At 43.1% G+C, this 15820-nt stretch overlaps 1 protein-coding gene across 3 annotated transcripts in view; it reads left to right on the plus strand.

The window, feature by feature from the left end:
• Nucleotides 1-15820, plus strand: part of MCF2L2 (MCF.2 cell line derived transforming sequence-like 2) — a 243153-nt gene that overhangs the window by 209961 nt on the left and 17372 nt on the right. For all 3 annotated transcript variants that reach the window (XM_032298476.1, XM_032298477.1, XM_032298478.1), the window contains 3 exons: nucleotides 8790-9005; nucleotides 10588-10680; nucleotides 10854-10932. In XM_032298476.1, the coding sequence (XP_032154367.1) occupies nucleotides 8790-9005; nucleotides 10588-10680; nucleotides 10854-10932 (388 nt within the window). The remainder of the gene's footprint in view (nucleotides 1-8789; nucleotides 9006-10587; nucleotides 10681-10853; nucleotides 10933-15820) is intronic.

Here is a 15820-nt window from a genome sequence, read left to right on the forward strand (position 1 = left end):
AGATGCATTTAGAGGCTCACGCTGGGGAGTTGAGCCCCAGCATCTGCGCCAGTCCAGCAGGCTGGTCCCAGGCACTGCAGGCGAAATATCCCGTGTAACTGTGTGGGCTCTGGGGGGCTGGGGCAGAGGCCATACTCAACTTCTTTTGTTTTTTACTTTGAAGTATTCTAGATTTTGATTCAGATGTATTTGTTTTCTTTCACTGTCATAATAAATTAGCATAAACTTGGTGGCTACAGCAACACAAATTTTTTATTATTATTGTTATCTTGCAGTTCCAGGGTTAGAAGTTCAACACAGGCTCATGGGCTAAAATCAAGGTGTTTCCTTTCCTCTCTGGAGACTACAAATGCATCTGTCTCCTTGAGTTTTCCAGCTTAAAAAGGCCACCCACACTGCGTGGCTCACGCCGTCTTTCTTCAGCTTCAAAGCCAGTCACGGCAGATTGGATTCTTCTTACACCACATCACCGTGACCCCCTTCTGCCTTTTTGTCACTTGTGATTACATTGCACTTCTTCCTTCCTTTTTTTTTTCTTACCTGGTTTTGAACATACCTTGTACTGAGGTCTTGGTAGAGGAAACGACTTTTCTTTCCTTGTCATAAATCAAACCCTGCAAGTTATCAGGGGCTGAAAAAGGAGATACTTTTACTTCCTGCCTGGTATTTCTTGGCCCTGGATCTCAGAAACTTAGCCCCATGGGGTCTGCTGTGATCCCAGCCATGATGCTGTTACTGTCCCCTGGGACACCAGAGTGTCTCTGCTGACGACCGATACATGATTCAAGAGAGTGTTCTTAAGCTGCAGAGTAAGGTTAGGGTGTGCGTAAGGATCATTTTCTTGGTAGTGCTTCCTTCTTCAGCTAAGAAAGTCAAGGGAACAATTTGTTAGATCAATTTGGGGCATCTATCTGTTCTTTTTTTTTTTTTTTTTTTTTTAAATCTGGAATCATGTTAGCCACCCCTATTAAACGTTCATTTCCCTGAATCTAATGAATGTCTTGGAAACAATACGCAGAGCAGGACACTCTTAGTGTAGAAAATGTAGGAGGAGGAGGCTGTGAGAAAAGAATGGTTAAAACATGAGGAAATAACAATCTGCCCTAATTTCATTCCCAGCCAGTTTGCATACAGATAGGATGAATCAGCTTATAGAATTTGGATATTTTACACCCAAAGCAAAGGACCTTTTCTGACCATGTGTCCTCAGAATTGTGCCTTTGCCAGATCCTTTTTGGTACCTTTTCTTCTAAGACTTAACTTATTTTGACATCTAATACGTTAGCTAATTTCTCCTGACAGTTTTGTTAATAATCCTGTTAATAATAATCCCGTTGAATTATGGAGGAGTAGGCATTGGAATTTTCAACGTTCTGATTCAAAAGAAGATCCATGGAAAGAAGAGTTAACTCACTCAAGATTCCATGGCTGTCACCTTGGACTATTTCTTGTTCATCCCCTATCCAGGGTGCTACCCCAATCTTGATCTGACCCTGACTAGAGTTGACTAACAACTGCCTGTAACTCAGATCGAATGATCCTGAGACTCTTTGTCCCCATTTTGTAGCGTTGTGTTCTAGGTGTTTATAATCACATGCTATATGCAGGGCTGAATCCAGAGTTGAACCACTTAGTTTCTCTGCTTGAAATTCAGTATTAACCTGGTTTTTTAAAAGAAAGAATTGAATGTGATAATCAGATTATCATAATTAAATAACTAGAAAAAATTCCCTTCTTTTTTTTTTTTTTTTTTTTTTTTTTGAGATGGAGTCTCACTCTGTCGCCTAGGCTGGAGTACAGTGGTGCAATCTCGGCTCACTGCAGCCTCCGCCTCCTGGGTTCAACAATTCTCCTGCCTCAGCCTCCTGAGTAACTGGGACTACAGGCACGTGCCACCACGTCCAGCTAATTTTTTGTATTTTTGGTAGAGACGGGGTTTCACCGTGTTAGCCAGGATGGTCTGGATTTCCTGTCCTCGCAACCCACCCACCTTGGCCTCCCAAAGTGCTAGGAGAATAGGCATGAGCCACCGTGCCTGGCCCTCCCTTCTGATGTTTATATTTTCTCCCTTTTATGCATACTCAGTTTGTCCTGGGTCTAATTTAATCGGAAAAGTTGAAAACTTTTTTCCAAACAAGTTTGTTTTGTGGAACACGGAGATATTTTACTTCTATCCATTTGCAAAACAAACAAACAAACAAGAAAGGTTTTTTTCAAATCCAATGCATAATTGAGATGCATGTAAATTTGGACTTATCAGGAATAAGTTCCAAGCTGAACTGTAAAGATTGAATGAAATGGTCTTCCTTTTTGGAACGCAATTATATAAATCACTAAAGTATGTATTTTTATTACAAGTTCGTTGTGGGCTAGGGCCAGCTTTTATTTCTATTTCAGTTCCCTCTCTCTTACCACACTGTTAGCTGCAGAAATAGGGCTGAGTAAATAACCCTAGAGATGGCCAGGCCCGGTGGCTCATACCTATAATCCCAGCACTTTGGGAGGCCTAGGTGGGCGGATCACCTGAGGTCAGGAGTTCGAGACCAGCCTGGCCAATGCGGTGAAACCCTGTCTCTACTAAAAATATGAAATTAGCCTGATGTGATGGCGGGCACCTGTAGTGCCAGCTACCTAGGAGGCTGAGGCAGGAGAATTGCTGGAGGCAGAGGTTGCAGTGAGCCGAGATCGCACTACTGCACTCCAGCCTGGGCGACAGAGCAAGCCCCCATCTCAAAAAAAAAAAAAAAAAAAATCCTAGTGACTCGGCCAAAGTGTCTTGTGCATCTTCCCCTCTCACAATACCTGTATCACAGGTGGCTGTCAGGAGTAAGTGAGGATTAAACAGCGAGTAAGGCAGCAGGCCCTGTGCCTGGAGCCCAGCAGATGCCGAAAGAGCAGCCCCAGCATTCTGTGGGGACCTGCTCAGCCTGGAAAGGAAGAAATCTCTTTGTCCCTGGCTATGTAATCACAGACTCCCACAGCTTCTGCTTTTCATTATTTCTGGACACAGGCTCTGTGTGGACACATTTATACAGATGTTTCCTGCTTCTTTATGCAAGAAGTTTCTGACAGTCACATCAGCTGTTACTACCAAGAATGGAAACCTCGGCACCCAAAACAGGCTCTTGCTGAGGCCAGCTTCCCTAGGTCCACGCTCCCAGCCAGACTCTTCATTTGGCCGATGTAGTCAAATTTGAAATCCTTGTATCGGGCTCTTACCTACAGAATGCCCAAGCATGAACATGGCAGCATTTGCCGGTTGATTTTGCTATCGCTTCTTGTACAGAGGAGGCCATCTAACTTACCACCCGCTCGTTTGAGGTAGCCCCTGTGTTCCACCTGTGAGTTCACGACCGTCAGGTCCTTCCACACACCATGTGACATGGCCACACTTCTTTGTCACTGGTGGGAAACAGTTGGGAGTATATTCGTTCCCTAGGGCTGACGGAACAAAGAACCACAAACTACGTGACCTGAAACTACAGAAATTTATTCTCTCACAGTTTTGAAGCCTAAACATCCAAAGTCAAGGTGTGAGCAGGCCATGCTCCCTCTGAAGGCTTTCAGAAAGAATTCTTCCTTACGTCTCCCGAGCTTCCGGTGACTGCTGGCAATTCTTGAGTTCCTTGGCTGGCTGACAGCTGCGCCACTCCAGTGTCTGCCTCTGCTTCTCACAGCTGTCTTCCTTCAGTGTGCGTCTCCATTTCTTTGTTTTCTCTTTTTATAAGGACATCAGTCATTGGATGTGGACCCATCCTGACCCAGTGCGACCTCATCCTCACTAATTCCATCTGCAAAGACCCTCTTTCTGAACAAGGTCATATTTTGAGGTTCTCATAGACATGCGTTTTGGGGGAACACTGTTCCCCCAGTACAGGGCCATCGCTGAATGAGCTCCTTGGATAAATCAATTTTCCCTCACAGTGATGAGTATTTTCTTTCCTGTCCCCTACTCCCAGGCACCACTAAATGCCAATAAATAAATACATACTAGGGAGCAGTGCCTGAAAGAGGTTGCACAGCATGATCTCCGACCTTGAGATTAACTATAGTCTAGCTAGAAAGAAAAGGGACACGTGGTGGAAAAGGTCATTCTCACTCCAGCTCAGGGAATGTCCCTGCAGCTTCCTGTTGGAGGTGGAGCAGCTCCACACAGCACACACCCTGATGACAGTGAATGCACCTGCCTGCCCTTTGCCAGCACCACGGAAGGCACATGCTCGCCTGCTGGAGGTTGGCATTTGGGCATGGAGATGGGCAGTCCCATCACATGTGTGGTCCTGAGAACATTTGTGCAATGTGACCCAGAGGCTATGCGCCTGTACATTTAAGTCAGACTCGGAAGACCCAGCCACTCCCTCCAGTGACTTCCAGGGATAATGGACTTACTGGAAAGCCGATCTGCAGAGCCTCAAGAAGTCACGACATGGACGAATCTGGAAACCATCATTCTCAGCAAACTGAAACAAGAACAGAAAACCAAACACCGCATGTTCTCATTCATAAATGGGTGTTGACCAGTGAGAACACATGGACACAGGGAGGGGAACATCACACACTGGGGTCTCTTGGGGGTGGGGGGGTAGGGGAGGGATAACAGAAGAAATACCTAAGGTAGGTGACGGGGGGGTGGAGGCAGCAAACCACATGGCATGTGTGTACCTATGTAGCAATCCTGCAAGATCTGCACATGTACTCAGAACTTCAAGTATTAAAAAAAAAAGTCACAACGATGGCAAAGCCAGGCTCCTGGAGATGGGAACTGAGCAAACCCGGGACCCACAGCAGCTCTGGGGCCTCGGCCTGGGGAGGGAGCCAGGTTCTCACCTGCGTGCCCTGCCTGTCGTGCTGAGTGCACCCACACGCCTGCTCGCCCTCCTCTTGCCACCTGCTGACTGTCTTTCAACTCTATCCACTTCCTGTCTTTTCCTCTTCCTGGTAATTTCTAATGACTCACCTTCTTCACAACCCCACTTCCTTCTCGTTTATTCCACTGCCTGCTTTCCTGTAAAGCATCTGACAGCTGCACCTCCTGCTGGTCACCGCCTCCTCCAGTTCTCTGCAGCTCAGGGAGAGAGCACGTCGTTTTCATGCTGGGGCCCTGCGTCAGCCGCTGGCGGTGCTCTGGGTTCGCCTCCCCTGGTTACTTGCCTATGAAGGTGCAGCAGCACGGCTGTGGGTGGGAGGGAAAGCTCAGAGGTGATAAAGCACAAACCTTGCAGCCTGAGTTCGCCTCTGCAGCAGTTCTGGTTGGGGCTGTTTCCTCTGCAATAGCCCGCAGCCTTGGCGGATGCCTTAACTAAGGTCCCCCCATCTTCTACAGTCATTAGAGTGTGTGCAGCTGGTCTTACCCCCTCCTCCCCAATCCTAGCCTCTTCTAGAATTCCTTCTAAGCGGAGCCCCCTCACTGACCAAACGTGTCCTTAGGAGCAGCTTTACCCAAAACATGTTCCTCCGTCTGTCATAGGGTGTGGTTGAGGACGCTGCTCAGTGACAACACATCACTGGAGGAATTTTTCTTGTGTGTTATGAACAGGAATAGCTGTGCTTCTCCTGAACAACTGGTTTGCGCATGTCTTCAGACATAAATCCCATCACTTACCATGTTTCCCTTTGTATTCTACTAGCAGGTCAGAGCAAGTTTAAATGGCTTTTTTATATGCATTTTACATACAGACTCTTCATTTTATTTTTTTTTCACCTTCTACACCTTCTGGAATAGCTCATCTGATTTATTATCTTTATTTTTAGAGATGGGGGTCTCACTTTGTTGCCCAGGCTGGCCTCAAATTCCCAGACTCAGGTGATCCTCCTGCCTCAGCCTCCCAAGTAGTTGTGACTACAGGCAAGCACCACACTCTCCACTTCACTTTGGCTCCGCCCTAATTCCCTCAGTTATTTTCTGTCTGCCTATACTGTATCTATTTCTGTAAGAAAAGTCAAATGTTTAAAATGAGGTAGAGAGGCCGGGCGCGGTGGCTCAAGCCTGTAATCCCAGCACTTTGGGAGGCCGAGGCGGGTGGATCACAAGGTCAAGAGATCGAGACCATGCTGGTCAACATGGTGAAACCCCGTCTCTACTAAAGCTACAAAAAATCAGCTGGGCATGGTGGCACGTGCCTGTAATCCCAGCTACTCAGGAGGCTGAGGCAGGAGAATTGCCTGAACCCAGGAGGCGGAGGTTGCGGTGAGCCGAGATCGCGCCATTGCACTCCAGCCTGGGTAACAAGAGCGAAACTCCGTCTCAAAAAAAAAAAAAAAAATGAGGTAGAGAGTGAACACATTTTAAGATAGAAACTACAAGTTTGAGTATCCCTTAGCCAAAATGCTTGAGACGAAAAGTGTTTGGGACTTTTTTTTTTTTTTAGGGGAGGATTGGAATAGTTGCATAATGAGTTATGTTGGGGATGGAACCCAAGACTAAACACAAAATTCATTCATGTTTCATGTAAACACCTTGTACATGTAGACTGAAGGTAATTTTATATAATGTTTTAAATAATTTTGTGCACGAAGACTGGGCGCAGTGGCTCACGCCTGTAATCCCAGCACTTTGGGAGGCCAAGGCAGGCAGATCACAAGGTCAGGAGATCAAGACCATCCTGGCCAACATGGTGAAATCCTGTCTCTGCTAAAAATACAAAAATTAGCCAAGTGTGGTGGCGTGTGCGTGTAGTCCCAGCTACTCAGGAGGCTGAGGCAGGAGAATCACTTGAACCCAGGAGACAGAGGTTGCAGTGCGCCAAGATTGTGCCACTGCACTCCAGCCTGGGAAACAGAGCAAGACTCTGTCTCAAAAATAAATAAATAAATAATTTTGTGCATGAAGCAAAATTTTGACTGTGTTTCCACTCCCACCCATCACATGTGGTCAGGTATGGAATTTTCCACCTCCACTGTCATGCTGGCACTCAGAAATTTCCAGATTTTGGAGAATTTCAGATTTTTGAATTATGGATGGTCAGCCTCTGCTGATAACATTCGTTTATGCAGCAAATATCAAGTACCTACTTCTACCAGTTGCTTTGATTAAAACATATGTCTTGCACTGTTTATGTCAATACTGAATACAGACTGAATTGGGTTTAAAGGAAAAAGCAATCACGAAGATCTGGAGAGATGGCATTTGAGCGGGTCCTCGGTGGATGCAGATAGACTGAAGAAATTCTGCAGGGTCCTCATGGACAGACCCACCCTTCTGCTTTGGAGTGTGGTGAAGCCCAGCCTGTGAACACAGAGCAGGAGCCTTGCCCTTTAGGGAGGAAGACCTCGTGGCTGGGAGTTTGAGGGTTGCAATCACCACAGTCTACATACGTACATTTTCCAAAGAAGAAAATGAAAAATTAACATAGAAAATAACATAGACACCATAGCAATGACTAGAGTTTCTTGCTCTTGAAGTTCTTCTTTTAACTTTTCAGAAGTAAAGTCAATTCTTTTTAAAAAGATATCTAGAGTTTACCCAACATATAAACAATAAATTACAAAAATGCCCAGTCAATTATGAATGAAGTACATATTTCCAGTCTTAACTCAGAAATCACAGGGATTTATCTCAGCTAGTGGTAACTTATGGAGATTTGTCTTAGTTCCCTTCAAATAATTTGTTCCTTTTGGTGTTTTTATTCAGGGAAATGAAATCATCTCTGCTTTAAGCAATCGAAGTTTTGAAAAATACCGGATAAAAATACCATGCTCCCAGCTCGTCTTAGTCCGCTGTCTTTTGAAGAGAGCTCAGAGAAGGCAGGGTCACCTCATTTGGGCTTTCAGCCAGACACATGACAAAGGCACGCTTGCTGGTGAAGAGAGAGGCATCGCAGTGTCTGCCCTAGAGTCAAACAGACTTTTTAAAAATTTGTCAACCAGGTGCGGTGGCTCACACCTGTAATCCCAGCACTTTGGGAGGCCGAGGCGGGCAGATCACGTGGTCAGGAGTTCAAGAGCGACCTGGCCAACATGGTGAAACCCCATCTCTACTAAAATTAAATTTAAAAAAAATTAGCCAAGCGTGGTGGTGTGTCCCTATAGTCCCAGCTACTTGGGAGGCTGAGGCAGGAGAATCCCTTGAACCTGGGAGGTGGAGGTTACAGTAAGCCAAATTCTCACTATGACACTCTAGCCTGGCAACAGAGCAAGACTCCGTCTAAAAAAAAAAAAAAGTCTGTCATTTGGTGTTATCTTGGCACCGTTGACTCACTCTGAAAAACTCAGAGTCGAATGCAGTTACTGTTCCCATTATAACGTTGTGAAGATTAGGTCATGCTAAACTTTCTCTTTCCAGAACAAGCTTCCCATTCTCAGATTCTCATACACCTGAAGCAGAAGTTAGGATGCAGATGGAACACACAGATGCTCATGGGTCCATCATGCAGCCACAATTCTGTCTCTCTCGGACATAATTAAAATGTTAATTTCTTGTCCCTTTGAAGGAGACTGTCTTGTGTCAAACATAATGCAGAGGAAATTGAATTCTGCTAGTTAAAATTAATTATGAGTCGAAAATATCACAGTACCCGTATCTCCAGTTCAAGTATTTCTAACATTCTTTACGTATAGTTTTACCTTTTATAGCTGAATTGTTTTCCTTATGTAACTAAACGGCACCACGCTCAGTGAAGCTCACAAAATTGTAGTTTTGATTTAGTGACAGATCAGCCTGAATAGCACTTTTAGAATTGTAAACCTCAGAGAAGCATGCTTTATAAAATTTGAAAAAACAGGCCACGTAAGGGTTCTTTCTCTGCCAAGTAGTTTTATGGCTTCTTTTCCTGTATGTGTGTTTCCAAAAGGATGATATTGGAAAACTAGGTGAGCTGTTGCTGCACAGCCCTTTCAGCGTCTGGGCAATTCACAAGGACCGTTATAAAATGAAGGATTTGATTCGATTTAAGCCCAGTCAGAGGCAAGTCTACCTATTTGAAAAGGGAATCGTGTTCTGTAAGATCCGAATGGAGCCCGCGGACCAGGGACCATCTCCTCGTTACAGCTTCAAGAAGTCCCTGAAGGTAAGGAGAGTCCTGTTGCATCTGGCAGTCACCCTATGCAGAAAGAGAGAGATTGTTTTCCTTGTTTTACAGATGAGGTAGCGGCAGTGCAGAGAGATGAAGTTCACTTGCCAAATACCACACAGCAGAGCCAGAATCCATACCCAGGTCTGTCTGACATGAGTCAGAGCTTATAACCAGTCTCTGGACAGGACCAGGGCTGGCATAGAAGTGCCTTTGTACTAGACACAAAAAAGACCGCACGGTAGCCGCTCTAGACAAAAATTAGCAGAAGTACCCTCTTTCCTCCAGGCAGAGAGGTGAAAGACTTAGTGATTGGAACAGGGGCTGGATTTCATCTTAAACTTGCCCTTCTCAGCTGTGCATCTTTGTGTCTAAGTGCAGACATTATCCTGACCCTGGGGTCTAAGGGACCCATGCCCACACCAAGCCTTGTTTTCTCGCCTGTTTAGAAACTGTTTCATAGCCAGTTAGCTATGAGTTACACACACACACGTACATGAGCCACACACATACATGTTTATGCCCTTGTGACTAAAGCTGTTAATTGGCCAGGCGTGGTGGCTCACACCTGTAATCCCAGCACTTTGGGAGGCCGAGGCAGGTGGATCACGAGGTCAAGAGATCGAGATCATCCTGGCCAACATGGTGAAACCCCGTCTCTACTAAAAATACAAAAATTAGCTGGGCTTGGTGGCACGTGCCTGTAGTCCCAGCTACTCTTAAGGCTGAGGCAGGAGACTTGCTTGAACCCGGGAGGTGGAGGTTGCAGTGAGCCGAGATTGTACCACTGTACTCCAGCCTGGCACCTGGTGACAGAGGGAGACTCTGTCTCAAAAAAAAAAAAAAAAAAAAAAAAAGCTGTTAATTTGTTCATAGTAGCCTTTGTTACTTGTTTCTTTTCTTTCTTTTTTTTTTTTTTTTTGAGATGGAGTTTCACTCTTGTTGCTCAGGCTGAAGTGCAATGGCACGATCTTGGCTCACTGCAACCTCTGCCTCCCGGGTCCAAGCAATTCTCCTGCCTCAGCCTCCTAAGTAGCTGGGATTACAGGCACACGCCACCACGCCTGGCTAATTTTGTATTTTTAGTAGAGACAGGGTTTCACCATGTTGGTCAGGCTGGTCTCAAACTCCCAACCTCAGGTGATCCACCCCCCTCAGCCTCCCAAAGTGCTGGGATTCCAGGACTGATTACTGGCTTATGTGCCACCATGTCTGGCCTTGTTATTTATGTTTCTTAATGGATGCTTATTCAGTTACTATTATGTAGAAATGTGTAACACAGGTGTTGAAGGAGAAACGATCTCTTCACGTAAAGGTTGAGGGCTGCAGCCCCTCCTGCGGGAAGATACAGTGGAAAGTTAATAGTCTATGTTACCTTCTGAAACAGACAAGGCAGAAGACACTGTACCAGATTGAGTTTTCTGCTGCCTTGGGGTCACTAAGAGAGGAAAGCAAAAATTTGAAAGGAAGATGAAAGAAGAGAGCTGTTAAGGGTCGAACAGATTAGAGTGATTGACAGGGACTACTTTAAAATCAGAAAACGATGACATAGAACATTTCTCTTCCCTCTTTGTCATAGTTGATGTCACTTTCAATTCGCCAACTTGGAAGGGGGAGCCATAGAAAGTTTGAGCTTGCCAACCGAAATGGACTTGAGAAATACATCCTGCAGGTAAAGCTCATGCTTTCCCCATGGGTCTCCTCTACTCTTCCCTTTTTGTGTTCCCATGACTTGACAGGTGTTTTCTATCTCATTATTCTAATGGTCACTGGGAGAATAAAAACTCTGCAATTAATACTCAGGGTGATCTTATACTCACAGTATTTTCTTATGTGCAATTGCAGGCAGCTTCAAAAGAAATCAGAGACTGTTGGTTTTCCAAAATAAATAAATTATTGATGGAACAACAAAATGACGTTAAAGGTAGGTTACCCCTGCTGACTTCCATCTGTAGGGTTATACTTATTTGAGCTCAGTGGGGGATGTGCAGATGGGGGATATTGTTGAAGAAAATGGTTTGCTGGGAAAACAACTGTGGCCACATTTTCAGTCCCTGGAAGCACCTGTGCTTGCTTTCGATTGTGGTGGAGACGGAGGGGTTGTGTGATTGTGTGTGGTTGTGTTGGTGTGTCTCTTTTGATTGTGTTCCCCCCACACACCTAATTGCCAAGATCAACTTCGTAATAAATCTGAAGGTGACCCAAGACAATGTTAACAGAGATTCAAATGGCCAATACTACCTTTCAGACATTGTACTACTCTTTTTAAACATCAAGATATAATTAACATACCAGAAAACTCACTGTCTTAAAGTATACAATTCTGTGAGCTTTTGACTATTCACAAGGTTCAGTAACCATCCCCAGTCTACTTCTAGTTTTTTTATTTTTTACTTTTGTTTTTCGTTTTAAAGTATTTAACAAACTAATTCTAATTCTACTTCCAAAATCATAACTCTCTCCCAACAAAAAAATTCTATACCAATTAGCAATCCTTCTCTGTCTTTCCTTCCCCCAGACCCTGGCAATCACTAATGTATTTTCCATCTCTGTTGGCTTTTTCTCTAGGCATTATATATATGGTCCTTTCTGTCTGGCTTCCTTCACTTCGAATATTTTTTTAAGTTTCATTTATGTTGCAGCATCTCTCAGTACCTCATACCTCTCTCTGGCTGAATAACAGTCCATTGTATGAATATACCATCTTTGTTTACCCATTCATTAGTTGATGAAGATTTGGACTGTTTCCACTTTTTGGTTATTGTAAGTAATGCTACTGTAGATATTTGTGTACAGATTTTTGTGCTAATCTTTATTTCCAATTTTCTTGGGTGTATATATATGAAATTGCCAGACTGTATGGTAATGTTTGTTAACTTTCTGAGGAACTTCCAAATCATCTTTCAAAATGATACCACCATTTCACATTCACATCAACAATATGTGGGGATTCGATTTTCTCCATTGCCTTACTAACACTTGTATTGTTAATTGTAATAACGACTATTCTTATTATTGCCATCCTAGTGGGCATGTACTGGTATCTCATTGTGATTTTGATTTTCATTTCCCTTATGGCTAGTGAAGTTGAACATCTTTTAACATGCATATTGGCCATTGGTATATCTTCTTTGCAAAAATGTCTGTTCAACTCCTTTGAACATTTTTTAATTGGCTTGTCATTTTATGGTTGAATTGTAAGAGTTACGTATATATTCTGGATACTGGACTTTTACCGGATATGTTGTTTGCAACTATTTTTTCCTACACCGTGCATTGTCTTTTTACTCTCTTTGGTAGAGTTCTTTGCAAAGCATTTGTAGTTTTAACTCTTACAGTTAGGTCTTTGATTCATTCTGAGTTAATTTTTGTATATGATGTGAATTAGGAGCCCAAGTTCATTTTTTTACATGTGGATATCCATTGTCCCAGAACCATTGGTTGAAAAGACTATTCTTTTCCCGCTTTGAATGGTCTTTGCATCCTTGTTGAAAATAAATTGGCTTTAGGTATAGAATTCTTTGTTGACACTCTTTTTCTGTAAGCACTTTGACTATGTCATCCCATTGCCTTCTGGACTCTGTGATCTCTGATAGCAATCAGCTGTTAATCTTGTTGAAGGGTCCTTGTATGTGCTTGCTGTTTTCAAGGTTCTTTCTTTGTCTTTGTTGACAGTTTGATTATGATATGTCTAGGTGTGGATCTTAATCTCTTTGAATTTATATTTCTTGGGGTTTATTGACATCCTTAAAGGTATAGATTAATGTTTTTCATCAAATTTGGGAAATGTTCAGCTATTTTTTCTTTAAATATTCTTTTATCACATTTGCCTCTCTCTCCTTCTACAACTGCCATTATGCGTCATTAGTGTGATTGAAGGTATCTCACGGTCCCTGAGGCTCTATTCATCTTTCCTTCATTTCTCTTTCTCTTCCTCAGGCTGGATAGTTTCAATTGACTTATATCTAAGTTCTCTAATTCTTTCTTCTGCCTGCTCAGATCTGCAATTTCTCTTTCAATTATTATACTTTTCAAATCTATAATTTCTGTTTGGTCCTTTAAAACAAGTCTTTATTTATATTCTCTATTTATTGGGGGTTTGTTCTTTTACTTTCTTTTAGTCTTTATATATGATTTCCTTTAACTTCTTGAACATGTAAAAATAGTTAAAGTATTTGTCTAGTAAGGTCAGTATCTTGGCTTCCTCAGGAACAGTTTCTATTGACTAATTTTCCTTTTTCCCTGGGTATAGACTGCATTTTCTTATTTCATTACATGCCTCATAATTTTAAAATTAATGAGACATGTAAAGAAATAAGGACATTAAGGCTGGGCGTGGTGGCTCACGCCTGTAATCCCAGCACTTTGGGAGGCTGAGGCGGGTAGATCATGAGGTCAAGAGATCGAGACTATCCTGGTCAACATGGTGAAACCCTGTCTCTACCAAAAATACAAAAAAACATTAGCTGGGCATGGTGGCGCATGCCTGTAATCCCAGCTACTCAGGAGGTTGAGGCAGGAGAATTGCCTGAACCCAGGAGGCGGAGGTTGTGGTGAGCCGAGATCGCGCCATTGCACTCCAGCCTGGGTAGCAAGAGTGAAACTCCGTCTCAAAAAAAAAAAAAAAAAAAAAAAAAAGAAATAAGGACATTAAATTGAACATTTTAAATAACATAATGTAACAACTCTGGAAACTGGACTTTCCCACCTCTCCTGTTGGTTGTTTTTGCTGTTAATTGTTGTTTGTTGTTTAGTGACTTTTCTAAACTAATTCTGTGTAGTCCGTATTCACATGCAGCCATTGAAGCCTCTGCTCAGTTAGCTTAGTGCTCTAAATACTAATGACACGACGAAGATTTCTTTAAACACCTGGAACCAATAAGTTTTCCCGTCTTTGCCAAGGGGCTGTGTGTGAAGATTAGGACATACCTTCAAGCTCAGCCTGGCACTTGACGGTTCTATCCTAGCCTTCACTTTCTGTTGTGCAGATCATCAGGATCAATGGGAGGTAAGATCACAGGGCCTTCTCAGAGCTGTCCTGAACATGCTCACAGGAAATGTGTGCACGGCCTTCTTGAGTCTCTCAAATATTTTGGAGCCTTTACAAGCCTCTATGAGCATCTTATTCCTGAGCTTTTCCTTTTAAACTTTTTGATTAGCCCACGTTTGCCCCACTGTTAGCCAATACCTCAGGCAACCAAGAAGTTGAACAATTGCCTATAATCATTTTGTACAAAGGCCTTTGGGGAAAAGGCTTTTCACATTGGGCAAGTTCTGAGTCAGGCCTAAAGACAGCCTGGCAGGTAGGGTATTCCCAGAAACCCCTGGACAGGTCAAATCATGATAGTTCTCTGGGAATAACGCTCCGTCAATGCCCCATTCCTGTTCTTCCCCTCCCATGGCTGCCAGACTGCTGATTTTCACCATGATTGCAGGCTGTTCATTTCTAAGGTTGCCCCCAAGGAAGGGGAGGATAGGAAGAGGCCGAGTTAAAATGCCACAAAGCTCACCGTGCATACTGAAACACAGCCATTTTCCTTGAATAAATGCTCTCCACATTGCTGCAAGCCTTTGTTTAATATCCAGTATTCTGAAAATAAATTTTTTGACCATTTTTGCCATTTTTTTTTCATGCTTTCGCAAAGAGGAGAATTTGGAGGGGGGACTTCCTCCACCATTTTCACTGATGTCACACGCTGTACTCTTTCAATATCAAAAATCATCTTTAAGTAGGCTTTATCCTTTCACATATGTTTTTTTTTTGAACCAGTTCTCACAACAGGAGGGATATGTGGTGGGAAAATCCACACCGAGCTTTATGGATTAAGTTCTGATGCCCCCTTCAGATGATGTTACTAGGGTTAAGAAATACCAGTCTCATGTGGAAAGTCTATCTTCCATCATTTATACTGGCAGTGGTTTGCATTTTCAGTAAGAAAAATTACATAAAAATGAAAAGATAAATTTTGTCTTTAGAGATAGCAGAAACGCAACCATTTCACACTTTCTCTAGGTGTTCTCTGATCGTCAGCTGCTCAGGAATGTGCAAGGCCGGGTGTGCCTCATAAGATAAGGGAACAGGTAAACCAAGTAGTGTAACGGGAAAGCCACCACGTCAATTCTCTGTCACAAAAACCAAGCAACATAAGTTCTTGATTTAAACTGTAGGCATCTGCCAGGAACTAGTAACAAGATTATGTCACTGATTTTACTTTGTATAAAGATAAAATGGGAAAAAACTAGGATTTACTTTTGTTTTTCAACTAGTAATACTTTGTTAAATATATGTTATGTTAACTGAGTAGAGTGTCATAGAGGCTTAACACGGAATGGTATGGCAACTCTAATAGAAAAAGTCACTAGTTTCCTGCAGAAACAATATTCTAGTCACAGCTTGTTTAGAAATCCTTACTTACTAGGTCAGTGTTGCTCAAAGGGTGGTTAAAGCACCACCTGCATTCGAGTTATTTGAAGGGCTTGTTACAAATGCAGATTTCGGGATCCCACCCCAGAACTACAGAATAGCTAAGGTTAGTCCTGGGGACATACATTTTAGTTTATTAAAGTTTCTAGGTAGAGACCTTTTACTATAATTTTTTAAACTCCTTTACTGAGGTATAATGACACAATAAATCACATACATTTAAAGTGTACAGTTTGGTAAGTTTTGCCATCTGTATACATCTGTGGGGCATCACCACAGTCAGGAAAATGAACATGTCTGACACCCCCAAAGGTTTGCTCACACCCCTTTGCATTCCCTTTCTCTTGCCCATCCCCATCATCCACCCCAGGTGGTCATCAATCTCCTT

Source organism: Sapajus apella, unplaced genomic scaffold (assembly GCF_009761245.1).
Source record: "Sapajus apella isolate SASKATOON/1434 unplaced genomic scaffold, GSC_monkey_1.0 scaffold38, whole genome shotgun sequence".
Classification (NCBI taxonomy): domain Eukaryota; kingdom Metazoa; phylum Chordata; class Mammalia; order Primates; family Cebidae; genus Sapajus; species Sapajus apella.